This window comes from Trachypithecus francoisi, unplaced genomic scaffold (genome assembly GCF_009764315.1).
Source record: "Trachypithecus francoisi isolate TF-2019V2 unplaced genomic scaffold, Tfra_2.0 Lachesis_group11, whole genome shotgun sequence".
Taxonomy (NCBI): domain Eukaryota; kingdom Metazoa; phylum Chordata; class Mammalia; order Primates; family Cercopithecidae; genus Trachypithecus; species Trachypithecus francoisi.
In genome coordinates, this window is record NW_022681456.1 from 32,178,148 (window position 1) to 32,198,903 (window position 20,756).

The 20,756-nt window shown below is 40.1% G+C and overlaps 1 protein-coding gene across 2 annotated transcripts in view; it reads right to left on the minus strand.

Moving 5' to 3' along the window:
* ANO4 (anoctamin 4) overlaps positions 1-20,756 on the minus strand; it is a 237,195-nt gene that overhangs the window by 35,784 nt on the left and 180,655 nt on the right. For both annotated transcript variants that reach the window (XM_033220911.1, XM_033220912.1), the window contains exons 13-15: positions 15,509-15,591; positions 11,110-11,250; positions 8,131-8,295 (exon numbers count right to left, since the gene is read on the minus strand). In XM_033220911.1, coding sequence (XP_033076802.1) covers positions 8,131-8,295; positions 11,110-11,250; positions 15,509-15,591 — 389 coding nt within the window. The remainder of the gene's footprint in view (positions 1-8,130; positions 8,296-11,109; positions 11,251-15,508; positions 15,592-20,756) is intronic.

Genomic DNA, 20,756 nt, shown 5'->3' on the forward strand with positions numbered 1-20,756 from the left:
ATGTGTGTTTGTGTGTGCGTGTGTGCACTGAGGAGCAGAGAGTATAGTCAAGGGTAAATCCAGCTCTAGGAGACTCCCCAGAGTGGGTATAATTGAAAGATCAAGTGCTGTTTCTAAAACAAAAGACAATAAGTGAAAATGAAAAGGAAAAGTAGTTTAATAGACTGGAATGATATGAAGATTAAGAACACATTTAAAGTAGTGCAAACACACTGGTTAAAATTGCCCAGGCTGGAATTACAGCTTGACCATCCAGCAAGCTACAGGACTTGGGCAAGTTCCTTATCTCTTCTTCAGACCATCCTTTTCTTTATATGTGGGCAGGAAGGGTATTGAACTCACTGACCTTCCTATCCTGCTTAATTTTTGAAATCTCTTATCTGAGATTTCTGCTAATTACAGAAATAAACAACATAATCTGTATGTATGCCTCCAAACTTTCAGCAACAACTATGGTTTGCTATATTAGGATATATTAAGATGGCCATAGGACCAAATCTTGTGTCTAGAAATCTCAGACTCTTGGAGTCCAACGGTAATGGAGATTGGTGTCATTTTCCATAAGAAACCTTGTGGCATAGGTAGTCATACCCATGTAATCATAAAAATAATATCCTCATAAACAACAGATAAGAACAGATGTTCTAATCAAATATATTTTAATATTACAATGTATTACAAAGGCACTGTAACATTCCAATTATTTAATTATGTAATTATCAGGGAAAGTTAATTTGACTGATGAGACAACCTTTCTCAAAAATACAATTCTTGATTAACTGGTTTATCTTTTATATCTTTCACAATGATGTCTATTTGTCACAGTACCTCGCTTTGCACACTTGTCTAAAAGGCCCTCGGAGCTGAGGATATGCCTTTGTTACATGGGTGTGAACACTGAAAACATTGGAATTTTAAAAAAAGGAACAACATAAGAGTCAACATATGAGTAATACTAACCATGTGAAAAATAAGGTAAAGCATATGGGGACACAGTAGGGATCCATGGCATCTGTGACTACTTCATATATATGTTGAAGGTGATATATATACATATATATATATGGATATGGACTGTGAGACTTTGGACAGGACACAGGAGGGAAGGGTACACACACAGAGGGACTCAAGGCCGCTCAGAGATCTCCACGAGTGGTTTCTGGAAAAATGTCTGATGTCTTATTAGACGGTTGAGAGATAAACCACGGGAAGTTTGTTCTACTAAGAGCAGCAGAAAATCTAAGTTTCCAAACTAGATGCTGCAAATTCTGATTGTGAATATCTGTAACCGGCAGAAAGCTTTCTGATCTTACAGATATGTCCAAAAGGAAGCTATGTGTACTTCTACTTTTACCTTGTCAGTCTGATCAATATATGTGGACTTGCTCTGATGTAAGCTATATTTTCTGGTTTACGTTTTTTTGGAAGATGAGGTGTGTTTTTCACTGTTTACAGTATAATTAAATATCTGATTCATATTGGCATGGCTGGATAAAAAGGATGATAACAACTTTTTAGTCTATTCCTGAGATATAGCCTTTGTTAGTCTATTTGGCTTGCAACCACCATATTGGGATGTTTTTTGGTCATGAGTGAAGCAGAACAGAATTGAGGTAATATGATCAAAACAAGAAATTCCATCCTATTCACTTCTATTCACTCTATCTTTGAAATATTTATTTTTCAAGACATGGAATAAAATGTAAACTACTAAGTGCCCCTTAACCAGCCATTAAGAGGCATAATATTTCATTAGGACTTAGATGACTTTTGTAAAATAATACAAATTTTATTTTTAAAGTACATACTGTATAAAAGTAAACACATATCATCAAATCCATTAGAAACTTGGCATCTGATAAAGATCTGTTTTTTTAGTTAGCGCTAGATGAATCTGGCAAAAAGTCAGAAATGGGATATGTGATTTATAATAATTATATTATTTACAAATCAGAGTCTTTAATCTAGCTCTCAAGGTTTTTATATTTAGTTAATAAAAAGTATTAATAATTAATGTCTAGATAACGATTATCTTTGGAAGAAAAGTATGGTCAATATTTTAAGTAGTTGAAAACAATAGACAGCTGTAAAAAGTCTATATTGGATCATGATAATATCTCGCATTGAGTAATTTCAGAAGCCACTGGAGAGTTTACTTCTGAACTGGTCAGAGATATATTACAACCATTAGTCTGTCATCCGTTATGCTGATAGAAAGGACTTAACATTTTCTTTAAAGATATTCTGATGAAATCATTCAAACTATATTACACATTTGGTTGCCCTCATAATGGAACCCGCGAAACTTCAGGGCATAGGCCAGGAGGGTAAATGTGTGTACGGGGATGAGTTGTCATCAGAGCTAGCTGAGGAGGGAAAGGTAACTGGCCCCTGCACAGAGAGGTCCTGGCTGATGCAGCTTTAAGAGTTCTTATGTACACTTTTGCTTTTCTTTCCTTCTCTTTGCTATGGCTTGTCATTCCCTGTTCTCATCAGTATTCTTGTGTTAGCAACTTTATGTTATTCTAGTTTGACGTTGGCTGAAAATCAGAGTACCAAAGATGTTCATGTTGTATCTAAAATAAATGAAAAACCGCAAGGGTCCCTAAGAATAACACGTGTTAGCTTTAGAGTGTGAACTCTACCTCATCCATGTTGGCTAGTCTGAAACACTCTGGGAGAGAAAAGATGTAAAATGCCTCGCGGCCTAGCTCCCAGCATATAGCAGGTGCTTTGTAACACCAGTAACTACGTAATTTGGCCACTCCCTATGCTCCCGTCTTCATTTTGAATTTGTTTACTTCCTCTTATCTTGGCTGTGCCTTGAAGTAGAGATTGCTGGATCAGTGATTTCTAGTTAAATGAAGTGTTTTACTCTGACAACACTGGCACCTGCTCGAAACATATGGGCAAGTGTATATTTACAGATTCACTTCCTGTACATAGGCATTTATTTCTTAAAAAGATGTATAAATTAAATTTTAAGACATTGGAGGAAAGAGATGATAAGAATACAGTAGGCATTAATTCACTGCATCCTAACCGGATGCAGAACATCTCACCTATGGCTGTTTGCTTAATTTCACTGGGAATCCTTCTCCACCTACAAATATGTATTCCACAATTAATACTGAGACCAAGTCCTGGTGGGGGGTCAAAAGGAAGAGGTACAGGGAGTGCTAACCATATACTTTCAATCTCCACTTGCTAAGCTGTCACACAAACATCATGTCAAAATGACCAGTAATTGCCCTTTTTTAAATTACTTCTGAGTCTTGAAACTTTTTCCTAAAATAATATTTATTTTATTTCATATATATATATATATATATTATATATATATATATTTTTTTTTTTTTTTTTTTTTTTTTTTGAGACGGAGTCACTCTGTCACCCAGGCTGGAGTGCAGTGGCATGATCTCCATTCACTGCAAGCTCCGCCTCCCAGGTTCACACCATTCTCCTGCCTCAGCCTCCCAAAGTGCTGGGACTACAGGCGCCTGCCATCACACCCGGCTAATTTTTTGTATTTTTAGTAGAGACGAGGTTTCACAGTGTTAGCCAGGATGGTCTTGATCTCCTGACCTCGTGATCCACCCGCCTTGGCCTCCCAAAGTGCTGGGATTATAGGCGTGAGCCACTGCGCCCGGTCAATAAAGATGTTTTATGTATTTTAATACTAATAATGAGCAACCTGCATTTAATTAGCTCATTGATTACTAGTTAACCAAGGAATCATAAATTTAATTCTTTGTTATTGGGTAGGTTGAATTGTCTTAGGAATCACTCAAGTTTAATTGGTTATGGAACTCAGGATTGTTTAAAGAACTAGAAATGACAAGCTAAATAGATAAACCTGTATGGATAACAGTATTAAATTAGTTGGCCTTTGGAAAATCTTTTTCCAATGATGTAAGAATTTCAGCTTTATGGCCCAAATTTAAGATGCAGTATAAATAAGGATAGGGTAACTATAACTAATTGAACATCTACTCCATGCCTAACAACTGTCCTTGGCACTCTATGTACAATGTTTGACTTATTTACACTACAAACCTTTAAGGTCAGCTTTTAAAATTTTTTTTATTTTTCACAGGTCCTTGCTCTGTTACCCAGGCTAGGGTTCAGTGGTGCAATCATGACTCACTGCAGTCGTGAACTCCTAGGCTCAAGTGATCCTCCCATAGCGTCCCAAATAGCTGAGACTACAGGTGTGCCACCTGGCTAATTAAAAAAAAAACTTTTTGGTAGAGATGTGGTGCTGGGATTACAGGCATGAGCCACAGTGCCTGACCATATTTTTATGTATAGGTTGACCTCAGCGGCTGACCATGTCAGACACTACTTTTGTTCTACAAAAAATAGCAACAACAATTTACAGAGCATCTACTATGTGCCAGGCCCTGTTCCAGACACTAGGGAATAACAACAGTGAAAAACAAACAAACAAACAAACAAAATAAATAAAAGGTTCTGCCCTTATGGGCCTACATTCCAAAAGAAATGGCAGATAATAAACAAAATAAATAGGTAAAATATATAGCATATTAGATGGTGATAAACACTATAGAGAAAACGCAGGCAAGCAGATGGGAAATTGTCAGATAGCAGGAGTGGGCTGCAATTTAAAACAGAGTGACCAGGGAAGCATTTACTAGAGAAGTGACATTTGAACAAAGACTGAAAGGAGGTGAGGGACTAAGCGATGCAGACCCTGTGGGAGGAAAAGGCTCCAGGCAGAGAGAACAGCAAATAAAAAAGTCTTGGGGTGAGAGCATCAAAAGAACAAGTGCGGTTAGAGCAGGTAAATCAGGGTGAGTAAAGGAAAAGATAAGGTCAGAGATGTTACACAGGCCAGATGAGCGAAAGCCTGTGAGGCCACTGTGTAGATGTGGCTTTGCAGGCTTTTACAGTGAGAAACAGGAAAGCCATTACACCTTGTGAACACAGGAGCCATGTGAACTGACTTACATGTAAGAAGCTCTCTCTGGCTTCCATGTTGAGCCTAGATTGAAGGGAGCAATGTGGAAGCTGGGAGACCAGTTAGGAATCTGCTGCAATAATCTCGGTAAGAGACACTACAGACTTGGACCAGGGTGGGACTTTGGAATGTGCAGAAAGTGATCAAATTCTGGATACATTTAGACAGCCAGAGAAATAGAGGAGTCTGGGAGAATGCCAAGACTTTTAGTCTGAGCAAGTACAATTAGGAAGGCTGTGGGAGGAGCTGATTCTGGAGGGAAGATGGGGAGCTGGGTTTGAAAGTGTTAGGTCTCTGTTCTGTTCCATTGGTCTATATCTCTGTTTTGGTACCAGTACCATGCTGTTTTGGTTACTGTAGCCTTGTAGTATAGTTTGAAGTCAGGTAGCGTGACGCCTCCAGCTTTGCCCTTTTGACTTAGGATTGTCTTGGCAATGCGGGCTCTTTTTTGGTTCCATATGAACTTTAAAGCAGTTTTTTCCAATTCTGTGAAGAAATTCATTGGTAGCTTGATGGGGATGGCATTGAATCTATAAATAACCTTGGGCAGTATGGCCATTTTCACAATATTGATTCTTCCTATCCATGAGCATGGTATGTTCTTCCATTTGTTTGTGTCCTCTTTTATTTCACTGAGCAGTGGTTTGTAGTTCTCCTTGAAGAGGTCCTTTACATCCCTTGTAAGTTGGATTCCTAGGTATTTGATTCTCTTTGACGCAATTGTGAATGGAAGTTCATTCCTGATTTGGCTCTCTGTTTGTCTGTTACTGGTGTATAAGAATGCTTGTGATTTTTGCACATTAATTGTGTATCCTGAGACTTTGCTGAAGTTGCTTATCAGCTTAAGGAGATTTTGGGCTGAGACAATGGGGTTTTCTAAATATACAATCAGAGTCCTCAGAAATAATACCACACATCTACAGCCATCTTATCTTTGACAAACCTGAGAGAAACAAGAAATGGGGAAAGGATTCCCTATTTAATAAATGGTGCTGGGAAAATTGGCTAGCCATAAGTAGAAAGCTGAAACTGGATCCTTTCCTTACTCCTCATACGAAAATTAATTCAAGATGGATTAGAGACTTAAATGTTAGACCTAATACCATAAAAACCCTAGAAGAAAACCTAGGCAATACCATTCAGGACATAGGCATGGGCAAGGACTTCATGTCTAAAACACCAAAAGCAATGGCAGCAAAAGCAAAAATTGACAAATGGGATCTAATTAAACTAAAGAGCTTCTGCACAGCAAAAGAAACTACCATCAGAGTGAACAGGCAACCTACAGAATGGGAGAAAATTTTTGCAATCTACTCATCTGACAAAGGGCTAATATCCAGAATCTACAAAGAACTCAAACAAATATACAAGAAAAAAAAAACCCATCAAAAAGTGGGCAAAGGATATGAACAGACATTTCTCAAAAGAAGACATTCATACAGCCAACAGACACATGAAAAAATGCTCATCATCACTTGCCATTAGAGAAATGCACATCAAAACCACAATGAGATACCACCTCACACGAGTTAGAATGGCAATCATTAAAAAGTCAGGAAACAACAGGTGTTGGAGAGAATGTGGAGAAATAGGAACACTTTTACACTGTTGGTGGGATTGTAAACTAGTTCAACCATTATGGAAAACAGTATGGCAATTCCTCAAGGATCTAGAACTAGATGTACCATATGACCCAGCCATCCCACTACTGGGTATATACCCAAAGGATTATAAATCATGCTGCTATAAAGACACATGCACACGTATGTTTATTGCGGCACTATTCACAATAGCAAAGACTTGGAATCAACCCAAATGTCCATCTGTGACAGACAGGATTAAGAAAATGTGGCACATATACACCATGGAATACTATGCAGCCATAAAAAAGGATGAGTTTGCATCCTTTGTAGGGACATGGATGCAGCTGGAAACCATCGTTCTTAGCAAACTATCACAAGAACAGAAAACCAAACACCGCATGTTCTCACTCATAGATGGGAACTGAACAATGAGATCACTTGGACTCGGGAAGGGGAACATCACACACCGGGGCCTATCATGGGGAGGGGGGAGGGGGGAGGGATTGCATTGGGAATTATACCTGATATAAATGATGAATTGATGGGTGCTGATGAGATGATGGGTGCAGCACACCAAACATGGCACAAGTATACATATGTAACAAACCTGCACGTTATGCACATGTACCCTAGAACTTAAAAGTATAATTAAAAAATTAATAAAAATAAAAATAAAATTAAAAAAAAGAAAGTGTTAGGTCGAGATGGTCAAGTAGGCAGTTTAACATGTGAGTGTGGGGATTCAGGAAAGAAATCTGGGCTGAAACATGCTATCTGAAAAAGCCTGGAAATCAACAAAAGCAATATGTACCAGCTTGAGGGTTTCCTTGCAGGGTTATATCAAGGAACGCTTTGGTTTTTGTTTGTTTTTGTGTTTTTTTTGAGACAGGGTCTCCCTCTGTCACCCAGGCTGAGTGCAGTGGCCCTGTCACTGCTCAATGAAGCCTTCACTTTCCTGAACCAAGTGATCTTCCCACCTCAGTCCCACAAAGCAGCTGGGACTACAGGAGCGCACCACCATGACCAGCTAATTAAGTTTTTTTTTGTAGAGACAAGGTCCTACTATGTTACCCAGGCTGGTCTTGAACTCCTGGGCTCAAACGATCCTGTGAGCTCAGTCTCCCAAAATGCTGGTATTATATGCATGAGCCCCTGTACCTAGCCAGGAATGCTTTGGATACTGTGTATCTTCCTATCACTGATAATCAAACAGAAACGGGAACCAACATTGCAAAGCTGTGTCACAGGTTCTGAGTGTTCTAAATTCTTTCTGTAAATTTACTTAAGGAGTATACAATATTATCTTATTGGATAAATAAGGGAACTAATGTTCAGAGAGGTTATGTGCTTTGCCCAATCTTATACTGAAGAAAATCCTGGAGTCTAGATTTGAATAAGCACCCAGACCCAAGTGCATCTTCATGCCAGGCACTTTGCTGCCAGGACATCAGTGCTATGTGAATGGCCCACCTCTCTGAGGCCAGATCCCCTTTAGCAACAGAAGAAAACTACCACTTGCAGCCCACACATTTTGATCCATTTGGTTAGCCACTGCAGCTCACTTACCACGTTCAGCAACATAATGATACAAAAGTTGATGCACACAGCAGTCCCTGTGGTTGCAACCTGAGAGTTATTCCTGATTAATGCCCACTTAAAGGCAGCGAAAGTGCTGACAGTCACCACCCGGTAAATGACGATCCCGAACACGGCAGCAATCACCACGCAGATCTGGCAGGAAGACAAGACACCCAGTGAACCCCTTGGTGGAATGTTACAGGAAGAGGATTCACATTCTTGGAACATCCTCTGATAGGAAAAGGAAGTAACGCCATGGCAGTACTGCTCAAGAGACCACAATCAAATGTACAATTTTCATTGTGGTTAATACTTTCTCTTGTCTTTTTCTATTTTCTTTCTTATTAAAATAAAAGAACTGCATTGCTTGAAAGTTGAGAATCTATGTAAGCTATGGGGTAACACTTTTTAATGCAGAATATACACTAAGCAGATGGACAAATATTCATATGGAAATCCTATCATGTCACTTTTTGGTTTAAAATTATTGGTTTCCTGTTATTCTAGGATAAAAGCAAAACCTTTATGCAGCCTGCAAGACCCTCTCTAGCCCCTTTGGGCACCATTCTTCCTTCCTCTGTGGTCCCCACAGCTTCTTTCATTACATCAAACGGGTTAAGCACTCTCAATCGTCAAGACTATCCCAATCTCTTGCTGAACACACACATACACACACACACACACACACACACACACACACACGGCCTAGTTAACACCTACTCATCCTTCCTCACTTCTCAGCTCAAACACCACTTCATAATAAAAGCTCTTCATGACTCCCAGACTATTTGTTGTTAATGTTGTCATATGGTACCCATACCATACGGGTACATCTTTTTTCAGGATACTACTTATAATTTCTAACAATCAGTTTGACTATTCTTAGTCTCCCCTTCCAGAAAGTAAGCTCCATGAGGGCAGGGAAGGAGTTTCTTTTGGTCACATGGTTTCTACAGCACCTTAGCATAATTACAGGTGCATAGTAAGTGCTCAGTTATTTGCTGTTGAGTGAACCGTGTGATAGGTACATATCTTGTTAATCTGATATTCACACAGACTGAAGCATGTTTCCCTGAAGATTTCATGGCATTTGAGAAAAATACAACATATCTTCTTTCTCTATGACATGCAGTTGTCCCTCAGTATCCTCATGAGGGATTGGCCCAGGTCCACCTCCCAATACCATGATACCAAAATCCAGATGCTCAAGTTCCTTCTATAAAATAGTGTAGTATTTGCATATAACCTGTACACAACCTCCCATATACTTTAAATAATCTCTAGATTACTTATAATACCTGATACAATGTAAATGTTACGTAAATAGTTATACTGTATTGTTTAGGAAATAAGTGACATGTTCAGTACAGCTACAACCAACCTTTTTTAAAAACAATTTCCATCTGTGGTCAGTTGAATTCATAAATGCGGAACCCACAGAACACATAGGGCCGACTTTAATGCAAATCTGAGACTCCAAAAAGTTTTGTGACTTTCATTAGTTGATTCACCTAATATTAACATGTCTTAGAGACCTTACCCCACTTAATTATCAAAGGCTAGACCTTGAAGCCAGGCCTCAGGAAGGCCTCTGCTGATTTAGAGATTCCTTTTTTCACAAAAGTATTCCTGTTTTGCACAAAATTTATTTTCTGCTTACTTTTAAGGGAAATATGTTCTAAAAGCTCAAGTACAAGTCCTAGCTCAGACTGGTCAAAAGAACAATAAAATAAACAAAAACCTATCCAGACCTTAATTGTAGTGCTGTTAATCAGGAGACAGGTGAAAGCTACACTGAAATTCAGACAAGGATGCCAATGAGGTAGGATGGACAGCTGGCTGGATTCAAAGTCAGAGGACAGATCAGAGCCTTAGCTCAGCTCTCACCCAGCAGTGTGACCTTGGGCAAGCTTGTCCTCTCCATAGCTCCAGCCTCCTGTGTTCCAGATTCCCCATTCATAGAACAGGAGAGCTTAATCTATGTCTATGAGTGTTTGTAAGAAACAATACAATAAATATGAATATGTACATAGAAGGAAAAGCATGACACAAATGCTTAAAAGCAGTATCTGTAGACAGGCATGGATTTGATTCTTGGCCCGAGCCAAAGAGTCTGGGTAAGCTGCCCAGCCCTTCATCTCCCCAGTTTCTTCACTGGCAAAAGGGAGTAGACTGTCTGGATTTGCTATAGTCTTGTCCTTCCTACTCTAATGGTCTAGGCATATATTTACATACTCATCATTTGAAAAAAGGAAAGGAGGATCCTAATAGTCCTTTATTTTTCTAAAATGACATTTTAGAAACATCTGCATATGTTTTGTACAGTAATTAACAGTGTTAAAGTTAAATTAACAGTGTTAAACGTCATTACTAAGACAGATTTTTAGGAAAAGCTAAAAATTCAGGTCTGTTTTTCAAACTGACATGATCATTAGTGAGTCAGGAAACTAATTTTAGGAGACTAATCTGTCATTAAAAATATACTATAATAAAACAAAATCAGAGCTTATGCATATTATAAAGGTGAGCACTGTTTTACTTACACTGTTTTATACATCTATTTGCTTGGCATATTCGGGGTTATGACAGAGAACATATTTCTTATATATAGGCATGGTGAAAAGTTTGAAAAACACTGCTGTAGATCCTGTCTCACATTTTTTTACTTCTTTCAGCATCACATAGTAGAATATGGCAAGAGGAAAGAACATCAGATTAGAGGGTCTCAGCTCTTAGCTACTTACTGGCTGACCTTGGGCAAGTCCCATAACCTGTTGGAGTCTCAGTTGTTCCATCTGCAATATGGGGATAGCAACGCCATCCCTGACCACCAAACAAAGTTACTGTGAGGAATAAATAACAAAGTGCAAAAATATTTTGTAGAACTATGCAAATGCCCAGTATGATTACTGCTATTATGCTATAGGTTTGTACTTTACGAAACAAATTTTTTTTAAAGTTTCAAACCATAAAAAATATTCCAGATGCAGAAACGATAAGTCTGCTGCATTTATCTGTAAATGCTTGATAAGGTTCTGGCTTTCCAGAAATTGGATTCATCCGCTCTTTCTTGGAATACTTGGCTTCAAACTGGGGTCGTATTTCTTCCTAAAGGACAAGCAGACACATTTTAATGCACTAAAGAGATGCAAACACGGTAAGAAAAGAAATATCATTTTACCCCACCATAAAACAGAGTCAACAGCTGCCACACTAATTAGTCAACCAATGAAGTCGACTTGGGTGCCCAGGCTTAAATGTTTGAAAATTGGCCACTTGAAGAAAATCTAGAGTGAAGATTAAGATTTACTATCATCAAAAGCAAAGAAATTTGGACTAACAGTTACATTTATCTGTTATCTTATAAAACTATGCTTGAAGAAAAAAAACCCTGAGAATGGCATTTTAAAAGGGACAAGTTGTTTTGTCCTAATAGTTTGGAACAACTAATAAGCTTTTACTTTTATTACCAGAGAGTGATAAGAAACACCAGGACAAAGAAGCCTTCTCTACAGGAAAATGTTCAAAATCCATTTTGTAAGTTATAATGACAAAATAATTCTTAGTTTTCTCCTGCAATTTTTTTTTGCATTTTTAGATTTAGTTCACTAAAAACATGGTGAATCTACTTTTTAATAAGTTCCTATAGGAGTCATTCATCTTTAACCGATAGACTTTAGGTATATTCTTACTTCTTAATTGAAAACAATGTAAGCACCTTTCAAAACCAGTTGAAATCAAGGTTCCTCTGATTCTAAATCAAACTGAGATTTTATTCATTTAGCTGAGCCTTCCGAATGTGAAAAGCTTCTAACTAAAAAGTAATTATGGGATTAGGAAAAAGCAATCAGCAAGAGGGGACACTGATGTGGTTCCCGTTAATTAAGCATGTATTATGTTTGAGAGTTTCGGGAGAGGATGGCAAATGAGCAGAAACTCTGCTGAAATGAAGACTGAGTTAATCCAGGCAGAAATGGTCAAGATTCGGATGAAGGTACTGACAGAAAGCAAGGAACGAGCTGACAGAAGAGAGGTCACGGTGAGTGAGCCCAGTTTGGTAGCCGCCTGCCCATGTAGCGTGAAGGGTGGCCTTCACATGGCTCAGCCTGGCTCCTGCCACTGAATTAGCCTAAGGCTGGACTTCCCTCAGGGGCAGATCACAGGTAAGATCAGCAGGAGATACATTAGGAGCAGGCTCTGTCTGTCACTCATTTTAGGCAGTTACACTTGAGGAGATAAACATAGTAGACCCAGAATCTTCTGCTTCTTTGGGAAATTTCCAATTTATTAGGCCGTAAGTGTTATCAAGAGCCCTTGAGCTAGTCATCTGAGAACTGCGGTCAATCATGGCTGTGTTCCTAGATGTTTCCGTCCATTTTCATACTGCTATGAAGAAATACCCGAGACTCGGTAAGTTATAAAGAAAAAGAGGGTTAATGGACTCACAGTTCCACATGGCTGGGGAGGCCTCACAGTCATGGTGAAAGGCAAAGGAGGAGCAAAGACACATCTTACATGGCGGCAGGCAAGAGGGAGCATGTGCAGGGGATGTCCCCCTTATAAAACCATCAGATCTCATGAGACGTATTCACTATCATGAGAATAGCACAGGAAAAACCCACCCCTATGATTCAATTACCTCCCAGCAGGTCCATCCCCCAACACATGGGGATTATGGGAGCTACAACTAAAGATGAGATTTGGGTGGGGACACAGCCAAGCCATATCACTGGGTGTTATAGGCCAAATTGTGTCCTGCTTCCCCCAAATTCATCTGCTGAAGTCCTAACCCCCAGTACTGAATGTAACTATATGTGGAAACAGGCTTTTTTATAGAGATAATTAAGTTCAAATGAAGTCATTAGGATGGATCCTACTCCAATATGACTGGCGTCTTTATAAGAAGAGGAAATTTGGACACAGAGACACCTAGGAGGAAGACGATGTGAAGACACAGGGAGAAGATAGCCATCTATAAGCCAAGAAGAGAGGCCTAGAACAGATCCTTCCCTGATGGTTCTCAGAAAGAACCAACCCTGTTGACACCTTGGCTTGTACTTCTAGTCTCCGGAACTGTGAGCATGTAAGTTTCTATTGTCGAAGCCACCCAGTCTGTGGTACTTTGTTATGGCAGCCCTGACAAACTAATGTGCAAGGTTGCCCCAAAAGGTCTGCAGCAAGTCTGGGTTTTTCTGCACAATAAGATGGAAACCATGAGCTAGAAGTGAGGCATTTCCACAAGGAATCCCAAGCTGGGAACGGCTACGTATGTAGGCTCCTGTACAAAGGTATGCAGAGTGAGAGGATAATTCAGCACTCTGCACTTTTTATCAGGGACTGGGAAGACAGAAGGCTCCAGACTTATAAGGGATACATACGTTCCCCAGAAGGGTGCCCACATCAGGAGCCCACCACAAATGCCAACAATGATTGTAGACTGGTTTGGTCAAAGTTACTCAAATAGGGCCACACTTTACAGCTAGAAGGGGAAAATTTAGTCCCACTTCTTTTCATTAGAGATTTTTAAAGTCCAAAGGTGAAGTAAATTGCCCAAGGTGATTTCCAGGAAAAAACATTTTCCATCCCACTGGGAACTGTTCCCATGAACACATGTAACCAGAAACAGTAGAATGGCACCACATAAGAGGAAGTTCTGAATGCAGCCCTGCTGCTACCAATAGGTGTCATAGCCTGGGAAGCTTCTTCAAACCTAGAATATATATATACACACACACATATATACACACATATATATACACACACACATACCTAGAACCTAGAAAAAATGTGTGTGTGTATATATACACACACACACATATATTTATTTGAGACAGGGTCTCACTCTATCACTCAGGCTGGAGTGCAGTGGTGTAATCTTGGCTTACTGCAATCTCCGCCTTCTGGGTTCAAGCAATTCTTGTGCCTCAACCTCCCAAGTAGCTGGGATCACAGGTGTGTGCCACCACACCTAGCTAATTTTTGTGTTTTTAGTAGCGATGGGGTTTCACCATATTGGCCAGGCTGGTCTCGAGCTCCTGGCCTAAAGACACAGGGAGAAGACGGCCATCTATAAGCTATCCTCAAATCCTCCTCCTGGCCTGAAGTGGTACCCCCGCCTTGGCCTCCCAAAGTGCTGGGATTACAGGCATGAGTCACTGCACCTGGCCTGGAGAATATTTATAAAAACATGAGAGAAAGCCTTATCAGGAGAACAAGGATTGCTGAAAATCCCAGTATCATGTATCAAAACCTCCTGTTGTACACCTTAAATACATTCAAAACCAAACCAAACCAAACCAAAAAACTACCCAAACATGTTCATGGGAGAAGGGGGACAGGCAGCCATTCAGGAGGCATAGTCTGAAGAAAACAAACAACAACAAAAATACCTCTCAAAATTGCTTCCCCCACCAAGCCTACCACAGGGCTAAAATTCACATCATTCATATTTCTGAAAGATTCCTTTTGAAACATGAAAATATACACGTGTTCCCTTCAAGGAAAACACATTAATAGCCATGATCACATTACACATATATGAGTAGTTTATCTGATTTACTGACACAGCAAGGCTCTGAGGAAATGAGACTCAGGAGGGGTAAGATATAATGAACGAGAGGGAGGACAGCAGGGCTGAGGCCTGGACCAACTGTCAGGGGAAGCAGGATCTAAGAGGGGACCATGGTGACCACGCCCCGTGTGGGTACTTGAGACTTCCAACAGGAATGGGAGCAAGAAGAGAGTATCAGAACCAGACAGGTCAGAGGAGCACGATGGGCTGGCCTAGAAGACGCTAAGGGAGAGTGATGGGACTGAGTCTGGCCCTCCTTGGCAGTTTTGTCTAGAGCTGGCCATCCATTTAGCCACGTCTCCTAAGGTGGCCGCTTCAGAGTGGATTCTCCTCAGCACTGAACACTTGATATCATACTTCAGAGCCTGTGCACACCTGGGCACTGTGCTGGGTGCTGCTCACAGACGCATTGCCTTGGGGTAATTCTCTTGGAAGAATTGCTTCCATGCACCTGGAGATGTCAAATGAATGCTCTTTTTCTGCTGAAGTTAAAGAAAAAAGGATGATTTTTAAGAAAATGAAAACAAAAACAACTACACCACCAATTCTTCTGGTGCCTCTACCTACAAGTGGAATTCTTCACTTAATCAAGGGATTTGATTCCACTAAGGAATCAAAAATTTTAAAAAATTGTCAGTCCCTTTTTATACTGCTTGACATTTTCTCAAAAGGCAATTGAAAATGCTTTATGAGCACACCTAACTTCCGTCACAGAACAGAGAGTGATGATTCGGAGGGGTCGTGTGGTTCTGGGTGATTTGCTTTTTAAAACATTCTGAGGTAAATGATACAAACCTCCTCTTCTTCCCAGTCTATCAAATCCCAGTCATAAGCAATTACTGCTCGCCGTCTTTTCCAAAACTCCAGGAAAACTGTTGCTGGAACAAGCAGAGAAAGACAAAGACATTTTTGAATAAAAGTAAAACAAGGCTCTTAACTGTGTCACTGAATAATGAAGCCATTGCCAAGAATGACAGTTGTTAGTGTAAGCATCCTCGAATATCAGAATTTCCAGCTAAACTTCATTTCACAAGGACTACTTTCTGAGAATTACTAAGCTTGTGTCAGACATAATGAAAAATGAGAGATTTCACTTAGAATTAAATTAAGCTGATTTACAAGTTGAGGCAGAACAGACTTAATAGAATGACAAATTCTTACATTCTGGGATGTCAGGATTCAGAAAACTGGATTACCGATATCTATCTAATTGATACAGCATTTATTTTTATTTTTTCTATTGCCTAAACATGGGTAAGCAAGCCCTTATTTTTTAAAGTGAGAGGCAGGTAGGAGCAGAAAAGTCAAAATGAAACTTGACAGTTCACATGTAATTGATAGTGATTTCCTGTCCCTTCAAATCCTCCTCACAGCAAATACCTATGTAAAATATATTTTCCTGTTTTATTGGAAGGAGTCCTGTTGTTTCTCTTTTCTCCAAACCATCTCTTTGTTGCCACAGTAAGGATAAAAGTGGGTAAGTCTATTAAGAACTTTCTCCAGTAAGTGGGAGGTGGCTGGCCTCCCCATGCAGAGAAATCTGGGAGTTATCTTCATTCAGCCAAAATAATTTTCTACTCAATTCCATAAACGCATATCAACTTAAATGAATTATTGAGCATCATGCAATAAAAGTGAGAGAGAGAGAGAGAAAATAAGACACAAGACACACTCCTGCTGTCTTGGAAGGCACAATGCAAATGCAGGGGCACACACACACACACACGCATACAGACACACACACTCCCTCACTCACACTTACTCTGAGGATGACTATAAGGATATAACAGAGATACCCTAGGAGAGAGAATGGTTGGATATTTCTCTTATGGGCCTTGTCATGCAGTTAGACTTATAGAAGGTAAAAATAAATTAGATATTAGGAATCCATTTCATGAAGGAAAGTAAATATGCACATGGCCATGTCAAAAAATATAATTACTTTCTTCTTTTCTATTCTCCCTTGTTCACACATTACCTCCTCCTTAGTAGTATTCAGACACTGAAGACATATTCTTAAAATAAGTAGCTAGAAAGACAGTATAGAGTGATAGATAAGAGTTCTTGGGCATGCAGCCTAGACAGTCCTAAATTTGAAATCCAGATCAGATACAAGCTGTGCTACTGTTGGCAAATCAATTAACTTTTCAAAGCCTTAATTTCTGGATAAGCAAAAGAAGGAGGGTAATACAGGTCCACAATCCCTTATCTGCAATGCCAAAATTCAAAATGCCCTAAAAATTTTAAGTGCTTTTCCCCCTGAGTTGGACACAAACTCATCTGGTGGTGAGCCCTGACCTAGACTGATGTGAGGCTACATATAACCTCTATTTATTACCCTTAGTGAGACTTTTCATGTATTAAAAGCAGCCATACAAATGTATTTGAGTACATTAGTATGTAGTCCCCAGGCCTCCTGGGACATTTAATAATATATGGTATATTCAGTACCTTTCTAAAATCTGAAAGATTCTGAGTAGTTACAGTTATTAAGGAAGATACACCTAAAATAATCAAATGTCTTATTCTGGAAGATAGAAATTAAAACAAATATATGTGTTTATTTGTGTCAAGGCTGAGCAGCTGTTTTCGACTGGAGTCCTTCCAGTGAGTCTGGCTGTCTCAGGGATCCCCAAAGCCATCCCCAGGTTTGATTTACTAGGAAGATTCACAGGACACAGAATACAGTTGTACTGAGGGCTAAGATTTATTACAATGAAACACTATAAAGCAAAATCTGCAAAGGGAAAAGGTGCATGGAGCAAAGTAGAGAGGAAACAGGACAAGCTTCCAAGAGTTGTCTTCCAGTGAAGTCACACAGGATGTACTTAATTCCTCCGCAACGAGCTGTGACAACGCATGTGAAATGCAGTTTAACAGGGAAGCTGGTTAGAAACTCAGTGCCCAGGGTTTTTATTGGGGGCTGGTCACATAGGCACCAGCTGCCTAGCACGTACTAAAATTCCAGAGTTCTAGGAAGAAAGCATAAATTGTATTGTTTGCACATGTAGTTTATGCATCACGAGTTATTCTTAGCAGTCAGGGTGGTGGAAACTGTCTTGAAAGCCAAGTTCCCAGATACCACCCAAGGGCGACCCTTGCAAGCAGGCCTTTCTAAAGCAGGCCTGCTGTATTAACTCTTTTCTGCACGCTTGCCCTGTACCTCACCAAACTGTCTTTGCAGAGTCCCTGGGGTCTTTCCTTTCTCAGGTCCTCTAGCCCCTCAAGCAAATGCCACTTTATAAAGACTTTCCCTCCTTGGTCTCCAGAGTCTCCCTGTCCTTGAAGAGACAAGTGGCCCAGCTCCTGAATATGTGACTATTTTCCATAAAAATTCGGAAGGTACCCCCATGGGCACAAAGACACTTGATGAGGGACCATTCTGGGACAGCCTCAGGCCACAGGATTCACATCCAGTCTGTCTTACTGGCAGCTGCTGCTCTCACTAAGCCCTATCAACCCTCTATGGTTCTCATCTGAGGGAAGTGACTTCTAAGATGAGCCAGTGGCTGTCACAATTAGTCCATCACCCTTCCTCAGGATTCCTGCTGAATCCTGCCTGGAGGACACAGAGATTCTAACCATTAATTCCCTGTGTTGGTCTGTTCAGGCTGCTGTAACAAAATACCATAAACTGGGTAGCTTATAAACAATAGAAATTTATTTCTCACTGGTCTGGAGACTGCGAAATCCAAGATCAAGGCACCAGCAGATTTGGTGTCTGGTGAGGGTCGCTTTCTGGCTCATAGATAGTACCCGCCAGCTGTGCCCTTACACAGTGGGAGACATAGCTAGCTCTCTGGGGTCTCTTTTATAAGTACAATAATCCAACCATGAGGGCTTTGCTCTCATGCCCTAATCACTTTCCAGAGGCCCCCCTTACTAACACCTTCACCTTAAAGAATAGGATTTCAACATATGAATTTTGGGGGACATAAATATTCACACTATAATATTCCCTTCTTTGGCTAGTAATCCTCTCCCTTCTTCCATTATAGTACTCAAGAGGAAGAGAAGAAGAAATTAGCTGCTTGTGCAACTGTCATTCCCTTGTCGGTGTTTTTGTGTGAAATGCCCATTCATCTGAGGAAGAAGAATCTGCTTCTATCTGTACCTATGAAAGGTAATCAAACCAAGACATGTCGTCTCTTTTCAAGGCAAAGTTCCAATCCCTCATTACGCCATGGTTTAAACTCCCTCCTCTGAACACTCACAGCCTTGGGAGCCCCTGCACTTTCAGTGTGCCTAGTTATACACTGTCTTATGTCATGAGTTCACACTTTCTTGTCTCCTTCAAGGCTGGTTTATGCTATACATATTTTTGTTATGTACATATATCTATCTTTATGTTTTATATAAATATATATGTGTGTGTGTGTACGTGTGTATATATACACACACATATATTTCTCTTATACTACCTGGCACCACAAGTTTGATTAAAAAGTGTATTTCTTTTATGGCTTTATTCTCCAAAGATGAAATTCCTAAGAGTTTTGTCAAGGTTTTTTTTTCTTTTGGTACATGGAACTCTTTCCACAAGAATTTTCTCAGCTAAAGCATCAGCACACTTAGCCTTACTGCTGGCATTTTGAACTCCTTAGATTCCAATCTATCATTTTACGTTGCTAACGATTTGTCTAAAACCAGATCCAACCAGGTGTCCTGGGAATCATTGGAGCCACATCGCCTTAGAATAAAATCTGTTAGCAGCTCAGGATGCAAAGCTCATAAGCCCAACTTGCTCTGCCCTGACGCACCTCAGACTCCAGGCTAACTCACTAACACTTCCACACATGAGCTGTTTTATACTTCTCAGTTTTGCCCACACCATTTCCTTAGCTAGTAATGTTTTTTCCTATTTGGGTCCATCTGGTCAACTCCCACCCTCACTTTTAGGTTTAGCCCCGTGTGTTCTGTAACTACACCCCCTGAATCATCCCCTGTGCACCCATGCTGAGTTGTGCACACAACTCTAGGTCAGCACTAATCACACCATTCAGCACTGGAAAAACAAAACCAATACAAACCCAAGCCTGGATCATATCTCTGACTAGTCTGTGGACTTCCTGAGAACAGAGCTGTATCTTAGTTGTCTTTATACCTTCAGAGTCTAGCACAGCAACTGGCACAGAGAGGCTCAGTGAATGCGTAAAGGAAATGCTGTCCTGAGAATGAAAGCAAATGTGGAAAACTATACTAAATTTTCTAAATATTTGCATATGCTTATAAGAAATGAAGATATGAATTTGAAGAATATGCAGCTATATTCTCTGAATGCCTTACATACCAGGGCCTATTAAATAACTTCATAATAATATCAAAGTTTGAAACTTCCTATGCTTCTCTTTTGTCTTGCAATAAAAGCGTGATTCTGTTCTAACTATCACTCCCATTATTTGGTTGTGTGGACCCTGTGGCAGAGACTACCGACTGTCCTCTAAGATTCTTTCTTTCTTTCCTCCACAATAAAATGATTGTTGCTGAGAATATGGTTGCCTATATTTATTGTATTTCCCAGATACCCTTGCATTGGATGTGACCAAAGGATAGTTCTCAGCAGTGACATATGAGCACAGGTGATATGATGTGTAGTACTAGCCTGTCGACTTCTTAAAACATCGCGGGATGCTTTTTCCACATCCACTTTCCCCTTGTGGATGGGTAGAACCGAGGTGACCCAGTGAGACTGTGAAAGTGATGACAAGGTCTGGGGGTATGGGAAAACAGCTCTTTTGTAGGAACATGAGTCCCTGAGTGATCATGTATAGTGGAGTTGTCTGCCAGCCTGGAATGCTCACGTCATACTTTTATATACGATAGAAATTAATTTCTGTGTTTTTTAACGCCACTGAATGATGTTAGGCCTCTGGGCTACAGTGATCTAACCTTATCTTAACGAACACAGGCACTTTACCTTAACGGAGACGAAGTCACCTGGTCACTGAGACATTGCATTGAAGGCATGAAGCTGAAACAACCCTGTCTACCGTTTCCCTCACAGATCTTAGAAAAGGACACTCTCAAGCCACAACATCCGACA